Genomic DNA, 26,392 nt, shown 5'->3' on the forward strand with positions numbered 1-26,392 from the left:
CTGCTTTCAAAATGCCAAAGTCAAAGCRTTTTTTCTTCAAGTTCTTTGGGTTTTCTATGTATTACATATTTCGTAAAGCCAGTGACATTAACAAATAGCAAGCAATACAATTTGTAACATGCACATAATACTCTTGCCTGTGAATATAAAGCAAGAATGGTAGAGATACTCTGCATATTGTACTTTACTACTTCTCGCTTTGTTTAGGACATTCTTTTTTCTCAGGTATTATTTACCGCCTTTCTACTTTTAAATACTTACCAGAATCATCTTAAGACGTTTGAAAGCAACCACAAAAATGACTTCATACCTGAGCCTGCCATTTCATTTATGTTGAATTACACTGACTTAGTACTCCAGTCCACCACATTTTGAGTAGCACCAACTAGCTATGCAAGTCTCACTGAAAATCTGGAAGGTCAGTTTATAAATCTTTTTCCCACATTTCTAAGCAATTATTCACCAAAATAAACTCTTTACAAGGAGTTAGCATAATCTCAGAGAGTACCTGTTTTACCAAGGCAAAGAGCATCCAGTCAGGTACCTTAGAAACCACCATCAGAATAAGCTCTTCCTTCCTCAGCTTAGCAACAGAGGAAGTTTCCTGCCGTCTCAAGCACAGTGTAGAAGAGAGTTCCTGGTCTCCAGATGAAAGAGTATGAGCAGGATGGAGGGAGAGACACAGGACGGAGGCAAGACACAGCATCCCGATGCAATATATAGGCTACTAAAGCAAGTATTTAACTGTATCAGACTAAAACATCTCTCAGGCATTTCTGAAAAGAATACTAGAAGTGTGAGAAAAYAACAAAAAGTGAATTCACTCCCATAATTTCAGTGAACCCCCCATGAGTTCTGCAGTATTCACCACACTCAAATAAGGAACGCATCTAACAAGAGGTTTAACTATTAAACTATTCTTTAACTATTTGATCACCCTTCTTCAAAGCATCCACAGTTGTAATGTTATATAAATGACATACTAGGACTATAAAAAGCTTCTTGGCCTACAATCTGGATCATCTCACTCCCATCTGTAAATCATCAACTAACCACTGACTAGTCAGCAGTTACACATTTTAGGTAGCAATTTATTACATAATTTTTTAAAAATATATACAAAATTATTGTGGGCTTTGAGAGGTATGTAAGAACAAGATTAACAGATTTCTTATTTAGCTTGAATACGAGTTTAAACGAGATCAAGTCTGTATCAACAAGCTTGCAGAATACATGTGCTATTGTTTCATTTATATTTCCTTAAGCCTTCAGCAAGATTTTATTAGCTGTATCAGCCCAAGGCATATAACATTTATGAGATGAGTACAATTACTAGTTGCAAAGTTTATACTGCATAATTTTGTAGCTGCATAGTTTTAGAAAGAATGAGCAGCAAAAATCAACTACAAACCACCACTAGTCTCATTCATTCCCAAATGAATTATCATTTAAACAAGTGAAAATTCCAGTATCTACTTTCTAACACGCAGCACAACTTAAAAAAATACACCAAGTTTGATTTCCAACTGGACTTGGTACTTTACAACATTCACTCCATTCCCCAGAGAAGGGTATCAAGAGCTCCTAATAGTTCCATAAGCTCAAAATAAAAGCAGAGCTCTTGGCCATGCTGTTTGGGAATGTTAAGTCTGTAAACTAGGCAAAGTATTTTATATGCTTAGGGGTGTTTTTGCTTCTGTAATAAAAGGAATTTAAACTCCTAAATCCTATGGTGTTATTATGAATGTTCAAGACAGTTTTCTAAACTTTAACAATGTGCCTTTATCTTTAAATTCCTTCAGCTTTCTTACTATGTTTAAACAGAAAGAACTTTTATAAGACTGATTAAAATTTCCCTAAGCTATATAGTTTCATAAATATGTTTTCATGAAGAAAGAAGAGCTCTTGAGCTTGAAATGGGCAGCTTTTGAATCTAGAAATTCAATTTCCTTAGAGAATATCTGAAAACCACATTACAGGAAGCTATGGTTCCTGACTTAAGGGAAGTGAATGGAGGGAAAAAGTAAAATAACAAAATGTGCAGCCGACCTGAACCTGCCAAAAAATAAAAATAAATATTACCCTGCATATATTGTCTTGAGTATAGGTTATATTAAAACAGCAATTGATATGAGCCAATAAATGAAAAGAGTACGAGCTTTGTTTAATATGTCAACACACAGCAAATTATCAAAACAAAAAGAAGCAACATAAACCAACTACTTTTATATAGTAGTATTCACGAAGGTTTTCTAGCATTTGACTAACTAACAGTTAAAATATATTTCTTATTACTTTTGTTAACAGACAACAGACACAAATAGGAATTAATAAACTGATGGATGTACTACCTATAATCCTGAATCTGATCATATGAGGTACCGCACACTTCAAAGGAATGACAAAAAAACCCACATTATTTAAAGTCTATCCTCTATAAGYTTATTACTCCATAACATCAATTAATGTAAGCCTTTTACTGTAAGCAGATTTTCTCATTGGATGCATCTCTTTTCCAAATTTTGCTTTAAACCTATTACCTGCTTTGATAGTTTCTGTCCTTACATTTAGATATATTTTATATACATATTAGTAGGTTTTTAATCAATTTCAAATATCTTTCAGATCAACTAACTTCACCACTTCATTAAGGTATTTCTATTTCAATCATGAAGATTTTCCAGTCTCAGACTTATGAGCTTTCCCCCTCCACCCCCAATACAGTGGTGTTTCTTCCAAAATAACAATGTTTTCATATGCAATATTTTGCTTCCTTAATCTCACCTCCTCTTCAATTTTAGTAAAACCTCCCTCTTAAGGCTAGCCTTCATTGTATTCTGTCAATTTATTTGTTTGCTCTTTACACTGGTGCACGCTTCTTCTTCCACTCTGCTAACTGAAGATTGTTTCTCATCATTCTCTAAAGTTCAGAGTATTGAGTTTTTCAGCTTCATTTGTGCCAAAAAGAGGGATGAAGGGCTATTAGTAAACTTTATACAGTCTAAGTATAAATATTTAATCAGACAAGGGTTTTTTTGTCTGAACACTTACTTTTTCTGGGTTCAACACAAAAGCATCTAATAAAAGTATCAAAAATAATATATAACATATGATTAATGTGTGTTAAGAAACTACCCTGCCAAAGTACTTTAAAACATACCTTTAATTCATTCTCTCCCTTCCTAATGTAGATAATTTATATCCATGTCCTTAAGGCTGTATCATAATAAAATTCAAGGTAATTCTGTTGTTTTAATATATAAAAAATAAAATGCTGATGTATATCAGCATCCATGAGGTTTGAAGTATTAACTTCAAAATAAATACAGAATTGCCTTTCTAAAGACACCAAATGTAGCTTACATACTATCACTCCCCTTCTTATGCTTGTTTTCTCATCAGAACCTCTATCTCCAGATCGACACCTTGATTCAGAGAGCGGCCACGCTGAAGGAAACAGTTTTCCAGTTTGGACTCAGGCACTTGGGAACAGGTTTCCAAAGCTGACCAGTGACAAAGAGGACCCAAAGCCTTACCGAAACATCTGACTGTCCCATCGGAAGCGAACAATCACTTTTCATACATGAAACTCAGTCTGATCTGTAATATATTTGTCAAGCTCTAGTTTACACGAAAATCAGGGCAGTGGTAACAACAGAGTCTAATGTGCAGTTACCAAGTACTCCTGCTGCTGGCAGTTTTATTACAGACTTACTTTGTTGTAGTTATTAGGCCAGACTTCTACTGGCTGGAGCCAGCTACAGCTAAAAGACTATCTGGAAGTGTATAGCATAAGTTTCATCTGAAATTATTCCAGCAGAAGAGAATAGAAGAGGAGAAAAACCCTCAAAGTATGTATGTTCCTGTCTTCTCCTATGAATTAAAGATTCTTTCAGAAACAGAGAAAATATTAGACCCCCTTCCCAGCTGAAGAAACTTCACAACAAAAGCAGTTTGAAATGACCTGAAAGTGAATGCACTTATTTAAAAAGTATCCATTTAGGACATGCAACTCTAAAGGTAAAGGACCTACTCCAAAGGTGCCCTGCAGGGCTGACCAAGAGCCAACAGTGACTTTTGAAACTCAAGTTTGAGACCCCATCAATAGTTTAAACACAAGCTGGAACAATCCTAAACCCCTAAAGTCTGACCTGGAGTTATATGTGATTTGAACTCCCTCATGACATAATGCTGGTTACGGTATTTTTCTTTTCATTTCCAACAGGAAGAAATTTAACCTACTTGTGTCAATTCAAATACTCTATGTATCTCATATCTCATATAAAATGATTTTACAATTAAGATAAAATTCACTGTAGTAAATAAAGCTAATATAAATTAATCCAGCTTAAAAATCATTTAAGYGTTAAAGTCTTAAGTAAGAGCTGTGCTTAACCTGCTTCTTGACTTGCTGGTCCAGACTGCCCTTTTTACCTAGTCTTTTAACTTATTAAGTGTCACTGGAAGTAATAGGAATTGGTAGTATAAAAGACACAAAGCATTTTGAAAGCAGAACTAGTTCCTTCCCTTTTCATACAACTTGATCATTTCCAAATGCAACATCCGTAATATTGGCAAACAAAAATAAAGTAGTGGATTTTTTAAAAACACTTCTCAACAGCCTTCAGTGCTAAAGTTTCATATTATATTCAAAAAGACTTTCAGTGAGCGTTTCAGAACTGACCCTAGGAACTATCCAAAGACCACCTTGTCACAGGCACTTGCAAGGCATACTATGGTTTGCGCACTTTCCCAAAGTCAGTTATGTCACAGCGCAAGCCAGAGACGCACAAAAATGCTACACAATCTATCAAGAGCATTGACGAAGTTTGCGTGCAGAAATAAAATAGAATTCCTATGAATTTCTGAGCTAATATGTAAAACTACATCTGCATTGATAATTTTCAAGTATATGCGACAGGGCTGTAAGGTGGCCAGAGCTTTGAGGATCTGCCTAGACCTTCTCCTTGTGGTTTGCTTCCCAAAGAGAACTCAAAGGCCTTTTGATTACAGAGGACAGAAGAGAAATAAAAAGGGGTTTTATCCATAGCTCCCCCTGGTCACTGCTTCTATACAGTTAGTGCTTGTTTGAGAACTGGTTTTCGTTAATTCAGTGAGTTTGACTTGTATCAAAATCTGCCCCATCACCTCTGATCTTTGAGCAGTCTTCTCTTGCCGCCCGGCAGTGAGTGCACATTGGTGTTTTAGTTCAGCACAGAAGTGCGCTCTGGAGCGAACCTGGAAATCCTAGGCAAACAGCCCGTTTTTCCCTCTCAGACAAAGTTTCCAGACAAATTAAGAGAYCATGTCTTCTGGCCCTCAAGCTTCATCCCAGCAGCTTTTTTATTTTACATAGTGATAACGGAAAGGAAATATTTCCTTCTGGTCACCACACTCCTATCCCTCCCTATTCCTGGGGATATCAGATGAAAGTATAKGCAAAAGCACAGCAGATGATGGATTAATCTGCTTAGACATTATTGAGCTTCCATGTTTGGCAGGAACTTTTTGGAAACACTGAAAAGCCATGACAACCGACCCCCCTTAAACTCATCCTTCAGACACCTCTGCCGTGATCCCTACAGATCAATCAGAAGGGCCTAGGAAAGCAAAGCAGTAATGTTTTTACTTATTAAGCACATCAGGAACTATTCCAATTTTATCACGTCATCCATGACTTCTTACATGCAAGAACAATAAATTGTTTGACCATTTCCCTTATCATTTATGGTGCATATGGAGCATAATGACTCTCCTTTGTACTACCATAATAGCAGTAAATGGTAAWACTGTGGTAGGTAACAGTGAAAATATAATAGGACTGAGAGGAAGTGCAGATGAATCCTTAAGACTTCCTTCTGCAACTAAAGACATATCTATTATTACTTGAAGGGCAGTATTCACTACATTGCCAACATTCATCCAAAACCGAATGATATTCAGCAGTTACAGCTTTCCTACAAGCTCTGCAGCATGATGCACTTTGAATCTTTTCATATAAAAGCAGAAAATAACCAGCACTGCTGCCTCTCATTTTCCTTTTTTCTGTATCCTCTCAAAAGTAATAATACTGCAACCTAAATTTACACTTTTCAAATGACAGAATATAGAGACAAAGAATTTGTCTACAGGACCATTTGTCTGATGTCTGATCCAGCAGGATGGCTGTTTTTAAGTGCTCCTAAATATTGAAAAATTCAACATGTATCTTATCAGCACAAAAATGACAGATTGACCTATCAGAATACAACATGGATTTTGATTCCAAAAATCATTTGCACCATAAGTACAACAAAAATTTTCAGTTGCTTCAAACTACATAAAACAATTAAAAATGGCATACATGTTAGCTTTAGGCAACACTACAGATTCTGGTAAATGCTAAAAAATTTAAGTGAACTGGGTATTCAAATCAGAAAACAACTACTATAATATTGCATTTTTGTCACAGACTACTGAAAACATCTCTTCTGGGTAACTCAAAAATTGTATTTTGAGTATATTCAAAAACAGAAAAGACCATTATTCAAAATAATGGATCTTGACTTTGAATATTGGACAAACTAYGTAGTGCTGGTTTTTCACCATAGGAAATGGGAATTTTACTCTCTCACACTCACATGATTAAAATGAATCAAGTACCAAGCTATCATCTTGCACTAAAGAATCTATTGAAGTATTTCTATCAGACCAATATGGATAAGTTTCCCCTTCTGTATTCATTAAAATAAGATTTTATTCACCTTAAAAGAACACAGAACACGTTCTGTACTCTGTTCTTGAAACATCAGTCCCAAAACCTGTGGTTCTCACTCTCACCAGGCCCATAATTTAAACACTTAAATAAAATACAGTACAATTGATGTATCCTGGGAAGAATTAAGTTCGGAAAAAGCTTTTGTTTTAAGTCATTCAATATCTTTTTATATTATTAGAAATCCCCATAGTACAAATTCTGCTGCTGCTGTGCCAGCTGCTATTGTCAGTTTGTACTTTCTCAGTTTCACTGTTGTCAAGATTTATTGACAGTGACATTTGGATATCTACTCCATCAAAATGCTGTATAAATATATATTGTACAAAGTATGACTAATGATCTTTGATCATATATGCTGTACCACAAAACTATCACATAAGGCATCATTTAGACTTCATTAACAGTGCCATTAAACAATAAATTGACGCAGCTTAGAAATGCAACTTTTTCTGCAACTTTAACTCTTGTAGCAAGTCACTATAGCTCCCCGTTTGCAGACTGAAATAAACAACATCATTTTTACCAAAACAAGATCCTATCCTGATACTACAGACAAACTTCAGACACAGTTAAGCRAGGAGCGCTGAATGGAGCCAGAGAACAGCAGCTTCCCTTAATGCCTGCAGCATGGATGCCATAAAAACATTTCAAGATCCTGCTACTGAATCCTGGCAAAGGAGTTTGCTCTTGAATACTTTTATAATAGTTTGCACATTGTCTAAGAAGAGTCAGTCATGCAGTTTTAAATTACAGAAGGCAAAAAAAAAAGTTGCTGATTTTAAGTGCTCTTTTGTTTTTAAGCATAAAAGTCCCTCCTGCCCTCCTCGCAAAAGAAGCTATGCATCGTATTATAATTTAATTCCAAATGATTARTGGAGATGTTTTACATAGGTGAAAGTTAAAAGCTAGCTGCATTCCTCCCTTCAAATATCCTTACTTTACGAACTGAAAAAAACAGTAACTTAACAGCCAAGAAAGCATTTCTGATTAAGTAATTTTCAGCATTAAGGTTTTCTCTTCCTCTGACACCTAATATTACACCCTTAGGCTTATAGTTTTTGTATAATATAATGTATACACTTATACCTATTACACAASAGATTATTGATAAATAACACAAAAGTAATCATAGACTACGTAAGAATTTACCAGTTATTCAGAGTAATTAACATGGTCCTGTAATAGTTATCACTTCAGTCAGTAATTAAAATATACTAATTTCACATGGACAAGTTGTAGTTGAAGGATTTCCACTAGCTGTGAACTGCATTGATTGGAAGTGATGTGAAAAGAGCAGATATCTGAATTACAACTTGTTTAGCCTATCTTTATAAATTATTACATGCTACTTTYATTGTTGTATAAATTATAAAAAATATTCAGAGAGACCAAGAGGAAATCTTTTTAATATGGCTAAAAGGTCACACTTCCTAGTACAGGAAGTAAACAGTGCCAAATTACAGAAATCACTACTACTTTTTTTTTTTATTTAAAATGCAGGGGATAGGGGAGGGCTTTAAAAACAATAGCTACTGAGACATTAAACTTAATGAGTAACTTAAAGATCAAAGGATGGTAACATTCAAATCACAAAGCTCTTCATGACTTTCGTCTCTGCAATAAAGCTGCTATGCACCGACTTAGAGCTATCCTGGTTTTTAGTAGCATCCTTTTCACCAACACCCACCACCCAATAAAAATCCTACTGGCAACAACAGACAGGGAAAACAAATACAGTTCATTACAGAAGCAAGCAGACACAGTCTGACTATTTTTAAACTTCAGCTTCTGTTAATACACTTATTGGCCTTATTTTGTTGTCAGTGTCTCATAGGTAAAGTGGTAAAGATTAAATATGAGGGAGAAAATTAGTTGGGTAACATCAGATAAACACCATTAAAAATCACGGGGTTTGACATCTCTGAAGAGTTAAGTGAGAGTCAGAGCATCTGGCAGAACRCACAGCAGAAGAACCAGGCACAGAGATGAAGCACACCTGGTGAACGCGTTTACCGCGGGCCGGCCAAACGACACCTGGAAACTTGCCAGGGCTGAAAATTTCCAGAGACACTGTGTACTACTGTACAGTCCAATTATTTTGATACTGTTCCGGTTCTACTTCTGTATTAAAAAAAAGTGACATTTTCACAAATATAATACTAGATTGGCAGCTAGGAAAGAAGTTTTGTTCAAGTTCTCTTTATATTTACATGCCCTTACCAAACAGTTAAATCACTTTTTTGATAGCATTTACATAATGAGTCGCTAGCAGCTAGACATAGATTTTCATTGGTTTATTTTGATGCCCAGAGGGGATCAGTGTGATCATGCGACCTCGTGCAATTCCAAGAACCTCTCCCCATAAAAAAGCATCAAGCCACTGACTTCTTGTGGACTTTTACAATATCCAGTCCTAAGTTCAAAACTTCAAGGAATGAAGTTTCACCACAGTCCCTATGGCTTCCAAAGGCTAATTACTCTCACTTAAATTTCCACTGGTATTTTTATTCTGAATCCATTAGGTTTGAGCTGTCAGTGACAGGAAAAAAAGATGTCTGATATAAAAAATAATTTAATTTGGAAACTAAATAAGGAAATCCTATGTACACCCTGATAGGACATGATTAACCTCTGGACCTCAGACGTTTAAGGCTATGACATGTATTTTCTAGTCCTTAAATTGTCCTTGAAACTTTGAAATGTATTTACAACACCTTTTTCTAGTAATCCTTTTTTTTTCAGTAGCAGCAGAGAAAAGTAATATTGACTCCTTAACTCTGCTTTTTATTCCCTGCTTTTGGATCCAAGATGATATTTTTAGTGCCATTCTAGTGTAATATCACACCAGGAACAGATGTTTAAGGGATTACACACCATTATAATTAACTGCTTTTCAGTGACACAAGTTTGGAACTGTTTTCTTGAACATACAAGTGTGAATTACTTTCTTTGTTCTGGATATATGACATTGTTCTTGGCCGTGTTAAAATAGACGTTGATCTATCGAGTGCAGCTTGCCAAGCGATCCCAGCTATTCCACAGATCCGCCTGCGGCTGCAATCATTCCCCCCGATTCTCTCTTCTGAAAACATTTATATTTTCCATCTGGTTGACCAAGAGATACACTGAATGGCATCGAGTCATAAGAACAGATCAGACCAGAAGTCCATAGAAATCATTCTCCTGTCTTTCATAAGGGTCAACAGAAGATACATAGAAAAGCGTATAAAAAAAATATAGCAAAAAGCTCCACAGCTTACCTGTGTGGTGTGTGAAGAACTACTGCTTACTTCTTATGAAACCCCAATCCAGTAATTTGGTGCCTCCTCAGTCCTATACTATGGAATACAGTGAAAAGTCTTCCCTRTTCACTTTCACCATGATATCATAGACTTTTTTAGGTTCAAACTCCCTCATCACTCCTCACACACAATCCACAACTCTGCACATTTATTGCCCTTCCCTGTACCTTTTCTTGTCCTGCTATATCCTTTTCGACACAGAAGAACCAGAACTGTGCACAATATTCAAGATGCAGATGCACCATGCACTAACACAGTGGGAACATGATGTTTTGTTTTGTCCCTCATGTTGCCTACTGCTAAGCTGTTACTTTGATAGGATATATCCTACTTCCAGAATATCATTCCTAAAGATAAGAAGTATGTAGTTCAGAGTTGACCAACGTATACGTAAAGTTAAATTGTTCCACCCACCCTTTTTCACTTAGCTTTTGTGAGTACTGAATTTCATCTTCAATTTACAGGAATCTTCTTCTCAATCACAGAATATAGAGAAGGACAAAGACTAGTGCAGAGTATACTTCTTTTCCAGTTATCATTTCACATTCTCACCCATCCCCACACCATCATACAACCATTATTCTTCTGAGCACTGACAAAGTAACCTTTTTAAAAGACTATTTGTTTAGAGATCATGTCTTTTTCTACAAAAAGATTTTTATTGCAAAACAATGCAAGCTGGAAAAAAAATACTACTTGAAGTAAACTCTTGCAAGCTCAAAGTGCATAGTCTTTCTCTTATAACCACATCCTCATTCAGGACTGGGGAACCTCTCAACCAGGGCAAGCTCCATATGGTCACCCAGCCCAGGGCAGCTGCAGGAAGGCCTTCAACCTCTAGCTCATATTCAGCAGCGGACGTTTATCCAGATATGGGGAGAGTGCATCCATCAAGCAGATCTGTCTCTAACGACTGGACAGCATCTCATCTACGAGGTCCATAAATCTCCAAACCACTCACACAGATCAGTACAGGGAAGAAGTGATCTGAATTTTAAGCATTTTGTCCTTCTGTAAGAAGTGCAGATCCAGTTGATGGGGGGGGGTATGTATACTACAGTCATTTATCTAATGATCTCCTCTTTTAGGGTCAATCTAGCAGACTTTAGGCACCCTGAATGGTCCACAGAGGCAAGGACCTTCCTATAAAAGGCCAGGAGAGAGGACTTTCCAGCTGGCGAGTTCCTGGAAGGTAAGTCCTGTAACTTACGGGTAAAGAAACCCTGAAAAGAAGTGGTCAGCAGTGTGGCAAGAAATCAGAAAAATGGTAAAAAACGAAGTAACAACAAAAAATAGAAATCAGCATCCTGCCCTAGGCCCAGATAGATGAAAAGCTGAGGTTTTGTAGACAGCCTACCCAAAACAAGAGATGTTTAGAGAGCGAGTATCTGTCTCAGGTAGGTCCCCTGGATACAATACAATGTGGAGAGACTAACTAAAGGAAGGAGGCATTCCAAAAAGACTTTTTCTAGATTGGGGTGGGGGGAAGAAATCCAGCTCAAAATAAAGCTGTCAATATTTTTACCCTTTTTCACCCCAGTCCAAAAATTTGGGCTCCAAATGTGATTTTTTTCCATTTCTAGTTTCTTTTACCCATTTCCCTCCATTCTCAGATGTGTAGAATAGCAATCCATGCTCAAAGTAACAAAGTCTATTAATCCAATATTAGCATGTGATGAGACTTAGAGCTGTGAACCAGATAATACACAGAAGCAAAAACAAACCTAACTATAGTAAATTGGATATCAACAGAACCAATATTCTGCAATCTTTCTGCATGAATAAATTACTAGCATCAATACCAATAAAAATGATTATCAGCAGAGGAAAAAAAATAAAAACCAATCCACCAGTACTACGTACCTTTTAAAATCATTTTCCTCCTCCAAAAGCTTTTTTCACAGGCATGATGTTATTGCAATTAGATAGTTTTTCTCTCAGTCATGCCTCCCCCCCCTCTTGCCTTTCCATAGTACAAATAACTAAGAAGTGAAAAAAAGATTGGCCTCAATGTTCAAGGAAAAGCGAAGATGCACTTAATATTCAGGAAGATAGAGGTAAATCTATCAATCTGCCACCAGAAAACCAGGCCAACCAATGAGAAGTCTGACTTTAAACCTTTATTCACTTTTCAGTAATCCAAAGCATTAGAAGCAGGAATAGAGTTTCTTTTTTTCTAGAACACAAATGCATTTCTCCATGGATTAAATGAAATGACTTTGCTTACAAAAAAGTTTTATCACCTTTCCTTCTTCACAAAATTAAAGACATTGCTAATTACACACAAGAAAGAATACTATTAATAGTATAAATTAATTCTATCTCCTGAAACTTCATCACTCCCTTGCCTTTCAGCTTGCTGACGGTGATTAMTGATGACAAGAGAAAAGTAAAAGGACAACTAGGAAAGCACAGAGAGCGGCTCCCTTGTTAAAGACAGCACCAGGTCCATATCCCGGAGTTTGATCACCAAGTCAGCTCTGGCTGAAACAAATCCCAAAGAAAGAGCTTTGAACTCTTAAAACTCAGGAATAAGTGCAACGAAGCTGTTCTTTACCAACGTGCCGTTAAGCAGTGCACCTTCTTGCCACAGGGTGCTACAAATGTAAAAATTCCCATGGTTCCAGGGAGGGCGGGACAGGTCCATGGAAAAACAATCCATTTCGGTAACTGAATACRCAGGAGCTACATCTCCAAGTCATAAGGGGCTGAAGACTGGAAGATCCTTTGGGGGAAAAAAAAAATCATACTGCTACTTTACCCTACCCACCTGCTTTTAAACACTATTGGAGACAGGACGCAAGGCCATATGGATATCCGGTCTGGTCGAGGATAACCACTCATATATCCCTAGGGAAGGTCCAGATTGCAGTAAATGAAAAACAGTAGAATCATAAACATTTTATAAGTCTATGTATTATATTTTACAGACTCCAAAACAATTTTGCAACTGTGAAGTAGCAAGTAAGAAAAAAGACCAGAAACTCAGCTACCCCAGGTTTTCAGCCTACAGAATCTTTATTAGCTTTTCCAGGTACAAAAAGGCAGCACCAGCCAAACACAAAGCCTTACGGACTCACTTCACATCATATGCAACCACTGCCTCAGCACAGAATTTAATACCACCATTTTGACAGCTACTTTCAGAGAAAAACTTTGACTTCAGTGCTATTTAATAAAAGATTACTTGAGGGATTTTCTTTTTTTCAAACAATCACTCTGCCTCAGCTAAAACGGTGCTTTGGAAAGCTAGCATTAAAAAATTATTTGCTCTAGTCCATTCCAAACTTGGCCTTGGCATTTAATCCCTCTTCATTGCCAAACAGCATGGTAACCAAGTATTCCATTTGTAAAGTGATCGTAATAAAGATATCAAATAGTTGGCCTGAGTTCTCCAAAGGTACCTACAGAAAACAGCAACTTAACATTTAATTTCAGGGATATTCAAGCACCCAACTTCCTTAGTCTCAGTAGCAATAAATGAAAAATATGGAGGGCAGTTACGTTTGAAATCATTTTGTCCAGTTACCAATACTACTGTATTATCCAAGTATTTAAAAAAAAAAAAAAAACAAGATGACCCAGTCAGCAATTTACCATTAACTTTGTAAAATTTTGCTATGAAGACAACTTTATGGACCAATTCACTAATGAACTAGTTATTAAACTTTGGCACAAATTAATTAAAAGGAAGTGTTTCAGGAAGAACAGTTTATTAGAAATAGGTTTATAATGATAATCAATGAGCATGAAGTATTCTAAAGCAGTGATTTCACTTGCTCTAAATTCAGAAGATTAGAATTTATTACATTTATTTAGCATTTACAGTTACTTTTTGTTCATAAATCTATATTGTTGACTCTTTACATTGTTATTTATAACACATAATTTTGCAGAAAGTGGAGAGAATTATAAACTGCCGAATAATAAATGAACATCTCCACACTTTTTCCACATTTTAAATATTAGCAAGGAATTTCATTATTCATTCTTTTATTACGCAAGTAAACAGAAAGACGAGGAAGAGCTTGAAAAACTACTTCTCCTTTTTCTGCAAATTTCATTATCTCTTTTTTTAAACTAAATTAACTCTAGCTAATTTAGCTGTACCTTCATGAAGACTAGTAAGTATCTCAATATGCCAGATAAGTCTTTATTTTACATGAACCGCAATTGTTATTCATTTAATGTTATTTCAAAGTAACAGGCAAATACCGAATATCTGTGATTGCCGTCATGTCATTTTCTGATGTTCATATCCCAAATGTTGTCCTCCTCTGCTCTTCCTAAGGTATATTGCAAATGTCAAACAAGTGCTCAGATCCTCAGAACTTAATGTGACTCTGTCAGCACTGCTATAAAAGAAAGGAAAAGCAAAACATGATCACAAGAAAAAAAAAAGTCTCTTAGGGATGGCTTCCTACTAGCACTGGACTACAGTCTTCCTCAAGTTTTCCACCTTTAAAGGAGTCTTGTGGAGGGAATTTTTTCCTACATAATACTCCTACCAAAAGAAAGGGCGCTTTACCTTTCTGAGAGCCTGTTGCTACGTAAAGTGGAGGAACCCCCCCACAAAACCCTAACTACAGGAATGTTCTTACACGGACCAGGAATTTAAACAGCCACCTGAATACGAGGTCATAACTCCCACAGCTTGACTCCATTTTTCTGAACACCAGGTAACACAAATTCTGTTAAACAATGACACTGTAAAGAGTTACTTGAAGCACAATATGACAAAATTCTACCCTTCCCCCTCTAAAGATGATTGCATTGCTACAGATGAGACGCATGACTCTCTCAGGGCCTCTTGTAATACGTAAGTCTAATGACGAGAAGTCGGTGCATACATTTTGCAAAATGTGTGCACAACAGAAACAGTAGTATCTTATAATGATGACATTCATTATAGACGGAATAACATGTATCACACTCCTACAATGAAAAGCATATACTTTGCTTAAAAAAAAATAAAATTGTTTAATAGAGCAATGCCCGTCACAGGCCAGGACTGCAGGATGTAGCTCGCAGCAATGATCATGCATCTGTGATCAGTGAGGGCCACTGCATTTGGGCGGTGTTTTCTCTCCAGCACTCCACCTGCAGCACGCATGGGAAATTGTGGCTTTTGCAAAATTAGTATGGAATTGTCACCTGCTACAGCCATAGCTGAGAACAATTCATTAATTTATCTAATTTAAGATGGAGCTATGTGATAAACTTAGAACGTAAATAACACTAGCTATATCACAGGAGAAGGGAATGCGGACCCTCAAGCTTATATTTGCCTACATATTGAAAAGTTTAGTTTTCTGGCTCAAGAACTACAATCAGCGTAACAACACACTTCAAGATTTCACAATTTTCACTATAATTATTTGCATTCTGCGCATTTCACAGTTTTGGAAAGAGGGCTGCAACATTGTTCTGAAAGTTGTCACGAAAGGGCAGAGAAAACTGGGAACTGAACTCTTCCTCTTCCCCTCTGAACAATCTGCAACGGTGGAGACCAAGAGCCGGAAGCAGCAGCAGCATTCGGCAAAGGAAGCGCAGAGCCTGGCAGAGAAYGGGACACGCGTGAGAAAGTGAGAATGAAGAGTGTCAGACAACCAAGAGCAGAGCTGATGAGGAAGGAGATAGATGTGAGGGTTTTTTGAGAAGTATTTGTAGGAAAGGAAAGTGTGTGATACATGTGAACAGAAGTTAGGTGCATTTGAGGAGAAAATGGGCAAAAACATCAAAGGCAAAGTGCAGAATCACAGGGTTCTGGGGATACAGCAGTTGGCTCCATGCAGAGAGGATGGCCCAGGCAAGACACAGAATGAGGCATTTTTCTCAGCCTGCAAAGCTCCTCTGATAGGATACGTGTTAACATGTAAAAGTTCAGTTTCTTAGAAGTGACCTGGACTGCCAGTAAATTTGATTCCGCAAAACTGGCAATTTTTTTTTTTTTTTTAATGCTGTTAAGTTCCCCATTGTGCTGAGCTGTTAACACATTCCTTTAGAGGGRCTTTCCTAGCATTTCAGCAAACTTCCTCTGAAACTTCCATAAAGTTTATTGTATTGAGAAAGTTGTTCAAGAACAGATTATGCTCTTCTTCCACCCCTCTGTGCTCACAGAAATTGATATCATGCATATTAATTTATACTGCAGATATCTAAATAACTGTTGCCACGGAACTAATAATATATAATGTTAAGTGTTCAATTCTTTGACAAAGTCTCTGCTTTGCTCCCAATTCTCCAGGCCTGATTTGGTTATTACTAGTTTTACCTTTCTTTCCATTCTATGATTTAGTTTGCTCTTTACTCAAATTACAGTATACACAAGCCTTTACCCTTTCAGTTATACTTTTGTCTATAAAACATGCACTAATATACTCTTTGGGATAGTCTACCCCGTAACATAACACAGTCTTTATGGGCAGACATTGACTTGAGTGCTATTAGAAGGAAGGAATCACAGTAATTCTTGAATAGACAAGTAGAATCTTAAATGGCCATAATTTGGAATATTTGTATTTTTGGAGGCCTTAACTGATCAGGTTACTTAAAAACCATAATGATACCTTAATAACAAAGAAAATCTATTAAATTTCATTTTGAGTTATACAAAACTCACAGTATATACAATGAAAATTTATGCCAGTGCCTTTATACCTTCATGAGTTTTGATGAATAGCCATTTCAAAAGCACTTATCAAAGGAAAGCCTAAAATACAAGTTTAAAAAAATTTGCTTACTTATGCATAGCTATCAGCAGACCTAAATTCTATACGACCTCAGAATAAATTTCAGGTTTTTTGCAAAGATTTATAGGTCTACGATCATAATACAGAACCCATAAATCTGTGTGTGCTTACTATATTGGCAGAACAGTTTATACATTTGACATATTCTTGTTCAGATAAGATTATATCCAACTTAATACAGAAAAGAAACTGTCAACAAGTCTGTAAGACTATAATAGAAACAGTAAAAGCAGAGTTTCCATATGACTAAATGTACTTTCAGAGTACTCCCAAATCAGTCCCAGGCATGAAAACACAGTTGGAAATGATTTTAAGAGAAGGGAGAAGAATGGCACGTTGCCACAAAAATAAGAACTAAGACTAAACTTTCTCTGTATTATGTAATTTCCAAAGTAGATGGAAAATTTGTTATTAGTATAAATAATACACAGTTTTTAGTCAAATTAGATTTGGGAATTCTAGAACTAAACAGCAAACTTATGATTGACCAAAGAATCATACTTGACTAGAGAAGAACATAGGCAACCTTTTCATGTTCTCTGTACTTTTAATGTGGTGTTTTTGAATATTCTATCAGGGTGATGGAACAGGATGAAGTTTAGAAATCAGTAAGTAGGTTTCCTCAAAATCAAAGTTAAAGAGCACAAGCAGAGATTCTTGAAAACACGCACAGATACTATTAAGTAGTGAAACTCAAGCTGGCACAAAGCTGCGATTCCCACGTGTGCACGAAGGAAGTGCGTGAGCTTCATATATATATATTTCCTGGTGGCTGTTAGAGTAGATTCTCTGTCTCAGGGAAGATAATCTGCCCTTTAGCTTCCAGATTTATGCCAGCTGTGTATTATAAAAACAGGACAAAAGACAGTAGTGAGGAAAGTAGGGATAGATCATCTGGAACATGGTCGGATCCAACAGCGGCGAAATTTGTGATGACAGAGGGCCCCACGTAGGGAGCAGCTTCGCACAGGAAAGCGCTGTTACCCTGGCTCCTTTTTCGCAAAAGGTTTCTGGGTCTGCATTAACGGCAAAGGAATAAATGGGCTTCTCAGGTCACAGGTGTTCATGCGACCCTGTTGTCATACAGCATCAAACAATTAAACAAGATGTGTGATTTTAAACCTCTGAAAGGTGCAGAAAAAGGAGAATGTATGTAAAAAATGAAATTAGGAGTTTCAATTTACTAACATTCTTCAGACCCTTTTCTTCTGGCTATACAGAGTAGTTGCAAGACGCTCCTCTGTGCCCTTCTTGCCGCTTCACCTCGCATCTTATAATGCCAGCAGGGTATTTGGAGGGGACAAGGAGAGAAAAAGGTATTTTGAGAAAACATTTTAGCATGTCTTCTAAAAAGAACACTACATTCTCAGATCTTTAAAGAACAATCCATTTTAAGGGTTGACAGTACTTTGGTCCCAAGGGGCAAAAACTCATGCAGCTTCCTAAAATGTGAAATTCCAAGTGAATAAATCACTTGCTCTCTGGCCACTAATTCAGTGCAACAGATGAGAATACCTACACTTCAGAAACAAAGTTTTGCTGCATGCATCTTCTGATCATTAGAAAAAACAGGTTATGTGACTATTAGGCCAATCCCCCCTCCCCCCCCAAAAGAGAGACAGTGACATATACTAAATCTCTTCCTGCTTAAGGCAAATAGAGTCACTAGCTAGCCAGCTAACAAATTACACAACATCACTAAATGCCAACTTCATCTAGGTCTTTTCAACAGATATCACATATACATTTATATGATAAAGTTCTTTCCTCCCTTCCCACGCCCATTACTACCCTTGCTAGTTTATTTTTACCTCTGTAAGGAAACTAAGTATTAAGTCATCATACTGCAAGTTTCCTAGCATAAAGAGGCAAAGAAATCCCAGCATGTAGTAGTATAACCTTAAAAAGTTATTCGAATAACTATTAAAACAGTAAGACAAGCCTTTATTGTCAATTAGACCTTAGTTGCAAATAGAGTTCTATTTGCCTTAGAGTGCATCAATCCTTCCACCCTCCTTGGTTGTTAAAATTCTGTTTAATGCCAATGCATCAGCTTCACAATCAGAAAGTCACAATTTGGAAGTGATCATAGTACTTCAAGGTATTGCCAAGTAAACAAGAGAACGCAGATGTAGATACTCCCTCATCGGAAGTAACATGAGGAAAAAATAAATAATTCCAGTTATGGTATTTCATAACTACTCTAGCTGGATCTATATGAAAAAAAWTTTTAAAAAAACTTAGACTAATCGCTAAAGACTTTTCATCTCTACTGCTTTTCTCCTCGCTTTCCTTTGCTTTCCCCTACCATTTGTTCTAGAGTTCCCAAGTCTTTTGCATGTTTTAGGTCAGTTTGCCTTATGCTCGGAGTTTCTTTCACAATGACAAACTGTCTTTTTTGGAGGAAGCATGTATAAATATGTATACATGCATAAATAATGGAGCAGGAAACCTGCTTTCTATTCTTTTTGCTGCCACACTGTAAATGAACCCAGGAAGTTATCTAAGGTGAAAATGTTTGTGAATTCTTTAAGAACTGTTATTTACAAGTTAGAAATATTATGTGAGACCTCATACCAATAAAGAGTTTTAAGAAGAGGAGATAGAATTACTAAATAATAATTTTCTTCCTCATCCTCCCCTCAATTCTTGCCTTGTTTACTTTGGAMAACTTAAAGCTCTTTAGGGCATAAAATGTATTTCAGTGATGTATTTGTATAGCATGATATTTATACTAAATAAATCATATTGATACATCCTAAATTGAAGCAATATAGAAGTGTAAAAGACAAGACTAGACATGAAACAAATATAGTAATATAATAACTTAGAATAAATTCCAGTAGACATGACATAAATGAAAGTGACAGAAAAGTAATTTTGAGAAAGAAAAGTGGGACAAATGCTGCTTTCAGAACACTAGTTAGTATTTGTAAAGTGCCTTGAAGATGGGGAAAAAAACCCTGTGTACAAGTTATGGCTTTGGCTCACCACTGAAATCACGTAGCCTCACTCTGAAATTCAGAATATGAGAAGTTCAAGACAGCCCCTGACTCACAGTCTGAAGAAAAGCATAGATACGAAAATGTGAAGATATTGAACCACTATAATCACTATTGAATCACATTACCCTAAATTTTCATTTCTACAAYGACATTTAAAGGAACAGACTTGCACAGATGTACCTGTGGGCTAAATTCGTAAAAATAACAGCCTTCGGAATAAACGTTGGACTTGTTTTTGAATTAAGAGGGAGGGGGAAAATAGTGATACCACTGTTAGAAACTGATGGCATTTATAACTTCAAAGCACATTCTGCCCATTGATTTCAAGACTTCTGATGAACTGAGAAGTTCTAAGAAAACTAAAAGGATAAGCTTCTTAACACCACTTGACATAAAGAAAAAAAGCACAGCTAGTAAGTGAACCACCTACAGATATACTGTCCAATGTAAGTGGAAGAATTGGCAACAGAACCTAACCTGCTAACTCCTGAAATTTCAAACTGTAGGCCTTTCACGTTGCTCGAACTGGCAAATTTTCACTATGTCTTATTCCATATAGCCAGAACTTCGGCAAGTCAGTCAAAAGTTTAATAACTAACACTTCCATTAGTACAGAAGAGAAAGAAAATGGCAAATAACCATTTTCTCCAGAGTTACACTTTAAAATGTCACACTGCAGCAATCCAGTCACACAACTACCAAAAAAAACAAAAAAACACCACCCACAACTCAAATATTGATTCAATGTAAGAATTCCCAAGTATTCAGCCATAAAATCTAAACTGAGAAAAGTACATTATCCTGGATGGATATTATTSCTCCTTGCTGGGTCTACACTTTCATGCCTACTGAGAGTGATGTGGGTGTAATGGTTCCCATAAGTTGGTGACAGAAGAAGAACATAACTCCATAGGAAAAAAAAAAAGAAAAAAGAAAAATGAAGAGTAACTCCCTTCCTCCTCCTGCTCCAATATACTAGGCACAGAAATAGATGTTGCAAATCAATAAGGGTTAGAATTCCTTTTAACAAGACTTTTGAAGCTACAGCTAAGTTTTTTCTTTTGATCCATACCAAGTACTTGAATCCCATTTCCAAAGCAGTGAAACACTAGACAAAGACAGTGAAACAAGGAGTCCAAAACAATTAAGGGTATTTATGCATACACACATATATATAAATACACACACACACACACACACACATATATATATAAAGAGGAAAAGGAGGGAATAGTAGCTTTATCAACTCATATCTGATGGTTTGTTTTTTTTTTCTATTGTGATGTTTTATTATTGGGAGCATTCGGACAGTATTGAATGGGTCTAGTRTTCATATGATTTCAAAGAAACTATACAATCTTTCCCGCATCATAAACTGGAAATAATTGGTCCAAACCTGTCAGGAATAAGCATTTCTCTAGTGAYTTCAAGCTAGTTTATATGAAGTCAAATACTGCCTATCACATTTTTAAAGTATTTTCAGTAGCGATACTTTTAGTACATACATGCCATACAGAGCTGAAATTGTCAGTCTCAGCCAAGATCCACAGTCAGTTAGGTGAAAAAAAACATTTAGCTAACAAATAATAACTTATTAAAGTTATATATATATATACATATACACATACATCTAGCATATAAATGAAATGTTACACATGTACAACTTTATTCTTAATGACTTAAGGAATACAGCAGAGGGAACTTCTCTGTCATCTCTGCTGAGCAGTTAAGAGTTTGGCTTAGATCGTGCCTTCCAAAAGGGAATAGCACTAGAGAAACAGCACCCCTATATGATAAATATATATATATATATAGGGAGATGATTTAATCCACCAAATAAAGTCATTACTGCTTGTTACATTGTTTCATTAAAGTGTTACTGCATCTGAAACCCACATTCCTTTTTTCGCCTCTTTATTTCTTAATTTTTAAAGCAATCCAAGAGGTTATGTTCCATATGTTAAAGCTCTCTTCCTCTCTGTGGGCCCATAAAACTGAATGGAAACAGGCAGTGTCTACTAGAATATTCTCTTTTCCCTAAGTCTTCCATGCAGCTACAAAAACAAATGTAAGAGCGCTAGAGTTTGAGCTTTTACCACTATTTTTTGCAGCTGACCAAATCTCACAAGTGTAATTTAATTCATTATAAACAGTTTCTTCTAGAAAGTCTTTGACACTTTCAATAAAACTGTCATCTATATGTTCCAACTACTGAAAAGTATTACATCCCTAAGCCAGATTTTAACTTTTTCCTTTTTACCTGCAAGATTCAGCTTTAAATTTACTTCTGGAAAGAAAAAACYTGAGAAAAGACAGCAAGATAGAAGGGACATGTTTAGGTGATGCATGGCACTTGTTTGTCTGAGTGAAATACAGTAAAAAGCAATGGCCTGTAAGTTTTATATCAGCTAAGCACAGATAATAAGCTATTGGATGAATGGCTTTTTGTAAGTAAGTTTACAAAATTTCACACAGCATGCTTCTAGTGTGAGTATGAGCAAGCATCATCTGAAATGTGTATGTTTAGGGTGATATTATTGAGTTTGCTTTCAGTGCCTTAAAGCAGAGATATAAGTGAGCAAGTCCTCCCACCTACTACTACAAGTACACCCCTCTCCCCCATTCCTCTCTTCTCACTTCTGTTTCTCAGAACTCAATTTCTTTTTCTAACAGTGAACACATACTTCTGTTCATCCTATGGTCAGCTGGATTCAACTACCTAGTCAAAAGAAAATATTTTTTTAAAAATCCAAATAAAATTCTGCAAATCAGTACTTTAGAAGCTTTTGTAGATATGCTAAGTGTGAGAGTTTCCACAAACCTTTAACCAATGGAAAAACAGTTTGCGTGCACCCAAGATATCGACATTTTATACACTTTGGGGAGTACAAGCTATAACTGTATAACCAGTTATATAAATGACAAAAGTAATAGTGAATTTATTGGCTAGGTCAAAACTTGTGTTGATGTAACAAAATTATTCTAAAACAGTCTATTAAAATTTAACAGGAAGTGTAGTTATTATCTCTTGTACATTAACAAGCAAAAGCTTCCCAGATGAGTAATCAGTATACATCTAATCAGCATAAAGTCGCTCAACAGTTATAGCTAGAGCTGAAGCGAAGCGCGCGCAGCACATCTGTACACTCACAAGCACAAGCTGCCCAGATGTTATAAATTACTATCTTTACCAGTTGTCTCCTAGAAGTGTTGACTTAAAGAAAATGCAGTGAACAGTGGAGATGTTCACAGCATGAATTGTCAACAGAACTAAATTCAACAGTAAAGGATCTGTTGGATATGCGCATGATCTAAAGGGTAAGTGTCACAGAACTATTAAAGCTTGGGTCCATTATAGGGACATTACTTTCACCTCCACTTGGTGATACAGCTATAAAAAGTTTCACTAGCTTACTTGTAATAAATATCCTTCACTCAAATTTATGTGCAACAGGCAACAATAAACACAAGCTATTTTCAGCTCACTTGAAGAAGAAAAAAAAAGGGGGGGGGGGGAGAAATCAGGAAAACACCAAACTGAGTCATTCTGAACTACCAGACAGCTCGGAGCAATATCGGAGATTCGGTTCTTTCAGATGGCTGTGCGCAATCTGTGGCTAAATCCCATCAAATTGCGAGCTTCACTCGGTGAGAGAGAAGGGGAAACGCGGTTAGTGACAGAGCCGGGAGCCGCCGCCGCCGCCCCCCCCGCGCCGCGCCGCCGGGGCAAGGTGCGCCGCGAGCGCCGGCCGCGGCCAAGCCGCCCGCACAGCCGCGGGCAGTTTGCACCAGGGTGAGCCCAGCTTCACCGAAACGCCAGCAAGAGTTTCCAAACGGAGAACAAAAAACAAACTCTCGCATACTTTTTAAAAGCTGGGCCAGGCTTATAATCCGCTGGGGGCGATTTCTCCTGCCCCCCCCCCGCCCGCTGCCCGGCTGGGGAGCGGCGCGAGCGGCGGCACCGTTTACACGGCGTACCCAGACCCCCGGGGTGCACTGCCCCCCCCCCCGCACACCCGTTTCTGGGTGCCCCGAAAGCTGGCACCCCCCCGCAGCCTCCTAAGGCGCCACCCCCCCGCGCCGGGTGCAGCGCGGCGCGGGCGCAGCCCCAGCCCCGCGGCCAGGTGCGCGCTGCCCCGCGGCCGTACTCACAGGGACACGGTGCGGTTGGGCAGCACGGCGGGCTGCAAAGTTTCCACCAAGTCGCCGCCGCTGCAGACCACTTTGATGCGGAGGGCCGGGCGGCCGGGCCCCTTGGCGCGCTCGGCGGCGCAGAGGCAGCTGTCAACGACGAGGTCGGGGCAGTTCCTGCTGCCCCCGCAGAGCCCCAGCACCGCGGCCACCAAGCAGAGGCGGCGGCACAGCCCGCGCATGCTGAGCGAGGGGGCGCGCAGCCGCCGCGCATGGCCCGCCGCGCCCCGCGCCGCGCCGCGGAGGACCGCGAGGGACCCCCTTCCTCCTCCTCCTCCTCCTCCTCCTCGGAGCCGCCGCTCTTTTCCTGCCTCAGCCCGTGCAGCGAGCGGCGGCGCTGGGCGGACCCCGCGGCGAGCAGCCGGCCCCCTCCTCCCGCCGCCGCCACTCACCGGAATAACGCTGCCCCCGGGGGGGGGGGGCGCCGCCCGGCCCTGCAGCGGGGGCTCCGCGCTCCCCCCGGGGGCTGCCCGCTACCTGCGGCCGCTCCCGCTCCCGGGGGAAAGTTCCTTACCTGCTCCCGCCGCGGGAGCGTCAGCCTAAGCTAATGCCCGGTAATTAAGGGAAGGGGGGGGAAAAAAACAACAAAAAAAAACAACAAAAAAACCAAACCAGGCGGGTGCTCCGAGTACAAGCGGCGCTAAAGCGAGTGCTCCCAGCAACAGCACGGGCTGGGGCTGCAGTTTTGGAAGCAGCCCCCTTTCCCGTCGGAAGGGCGCCCGCCACGTGCCGCTCGCASCTTTGCTCGTGGCCGGGCGGTGTCGGGCCGCGGCGCAGCGCAGGGCCAGGCAGGGCCGCCCGCGCCGGGTCCCTGCCCCGGGTGAGCCCCGGCGCGCCGGGTAGCGCTTAGACACCGCCTGCCTTAGAGGTTTGATCAGCGATCGGAGGCCGCTTCATCGTCCGGGTCGATGAGCAGACTTGCTTCTTGCCATTCCTCATGGCACTCCGGCACTGGAGCACTCTTCAACAGTAGTTCATGAGTTCATCATACAGTTACTATTTCTTAGGGAAGCTTTGCAGTATCAGTTGCAAGTTGCTCTGCTTTTTTTTGCTGAAAGTGAACAGAAATGCCAATTGGTAACAGAGACGTCCATTTTGAATGGGCTTTTACAAGAGGAGCATGTTCCTTGCCTCCTCTCACCTAATGGGGGTTCACAGCGCATGTTTTCATTGCAGAATCTAGGCCAAAGTTAGTAATAGCATGCCAGGCCTATAAAGCTGCTTTAAGAAATTACCATTTTTTAAAAACAGTATTGTATTATAGTCCCGTAGGGAAGATTTGTCTTGCACATGTATGATGCCTGTTATCACTGTGTTCTAATACCTACTTGGAGCCTTTAGGCACTACGTTTATTAATAAATGATGGGAGTGGTGTGCCCTTGTGAAATTGCAGGACAATAGGAACTTTCTCAGGAACGATTTTTTTTCTTTGTACATTTGTTGATTTACAGAATCATTAATATTGCAACTTTTGTTCTTTTAAAAGCAAAGTTGGGTAAGACGTACTGGCAGACTGTAAAATGGACTGTGTTACATGAGACTGAGCAACTTTGTAATGGTTACATGCTGTTTTTTAAGATAATCTAGGTAGCATTTTAATTCATAAATGCTTCTTTTTTTAACCTTTGAAAAATTCTGTCTCACTCCTGCTGTTTTTGACCTCTCTAGGCACAGGTGGAAAATACACATTTACTGAAATGTAACATAGTTTTCATTCAGTGTAAACCTGGTTGAGAAGGAAGGGAATTTTTCAGTCTGACTCCTGAACACATGCAGGCAGAATTTTAACTTTTTTTCTAGCTCACTGATCCTGAAAGTTTTTGTAGAACAAGGTTTTATTAAGGAACAAGAAGGTTCACAGTCACATCCAAGCCATCTATCAAATCCTACAGTAAAAGCAGAAAAGAAAGGAGTTATTATTCCTGATATTACAGATGAAAAATAAGGAGAAAGTTTCCTCTCCACTTCCCATGTTTGATCCATTTTTTGTTCTTGCTTTAAGACAAAAAAACAAAAAACTCAGTCATCTTCCCCCTCCTTCACTGTTGGTCATCTTTAAATATGAATAACATCAAATTTGCATGACGATTTACAAGCCCAGATAATGTTTCCTGCCCTGAGAACTTGCTCTCTAAATTAACGTAAAGGGCACGACTGCAAGAAGGGACATGGGCACCTAAAAGCCAGGCTCTGCTTCAGTCGCCTGGACCAGCAGAGCAGGATGTGTCGCACCCGCGGTAGCTAAGTGTTCTCTAGACTTTGGCAGAGGCAACTTCAACTCTCTCATGATGGGGAAACAATAGTTTCTAGGTTTTTGTGAAAGGAGTATAATCCCAGGTTCTGTTGCAAGAGGGGAAGAAAAAAACCACCCCCCCCACAGTTGA

General features: G+C 38.5%; 1 protein-coding gene across 1 annotated transcript in view; it reads right to left on the reverse strand.

Annotated features, from left to right (window-relative positions):
• Nucleotides 1–24,189, reverse strand: part of LOC112964182 (adhesion G protein-coupled receptor A3-like) — a 284,114-nt gene extending 259,925 nt beyond the window's left edge. The window contains exon 1 of the mRNA XM_026061933.1: nucleotides 23,969–24,189. Within this exon, the coding sequence (XP_025917718.1) occupies nucleotides 23,969–24,189 (221 nt within the window). The remainder of the gene's footprint in view (nucleotides 1–23,968) is intronic.
• Nucleotides 24,190–26,392: the final 2,203 nt, after the last annotated feature.

Source organism: Apteryx rowi, unplaced genomic scaffold, assembly GCF_003343035.1.
Source record: "Apteryx rowi isolate R43461 unplaced genomic scaffold, aptRow1 scaffold_188, whole genome shotgun sequence".
Lineage (NCBI taxonomy): Eukaryota > Metazoa > Chordata > Aves > Apterygiformes > Apterygidae > Apteryx > Apteryx rowi.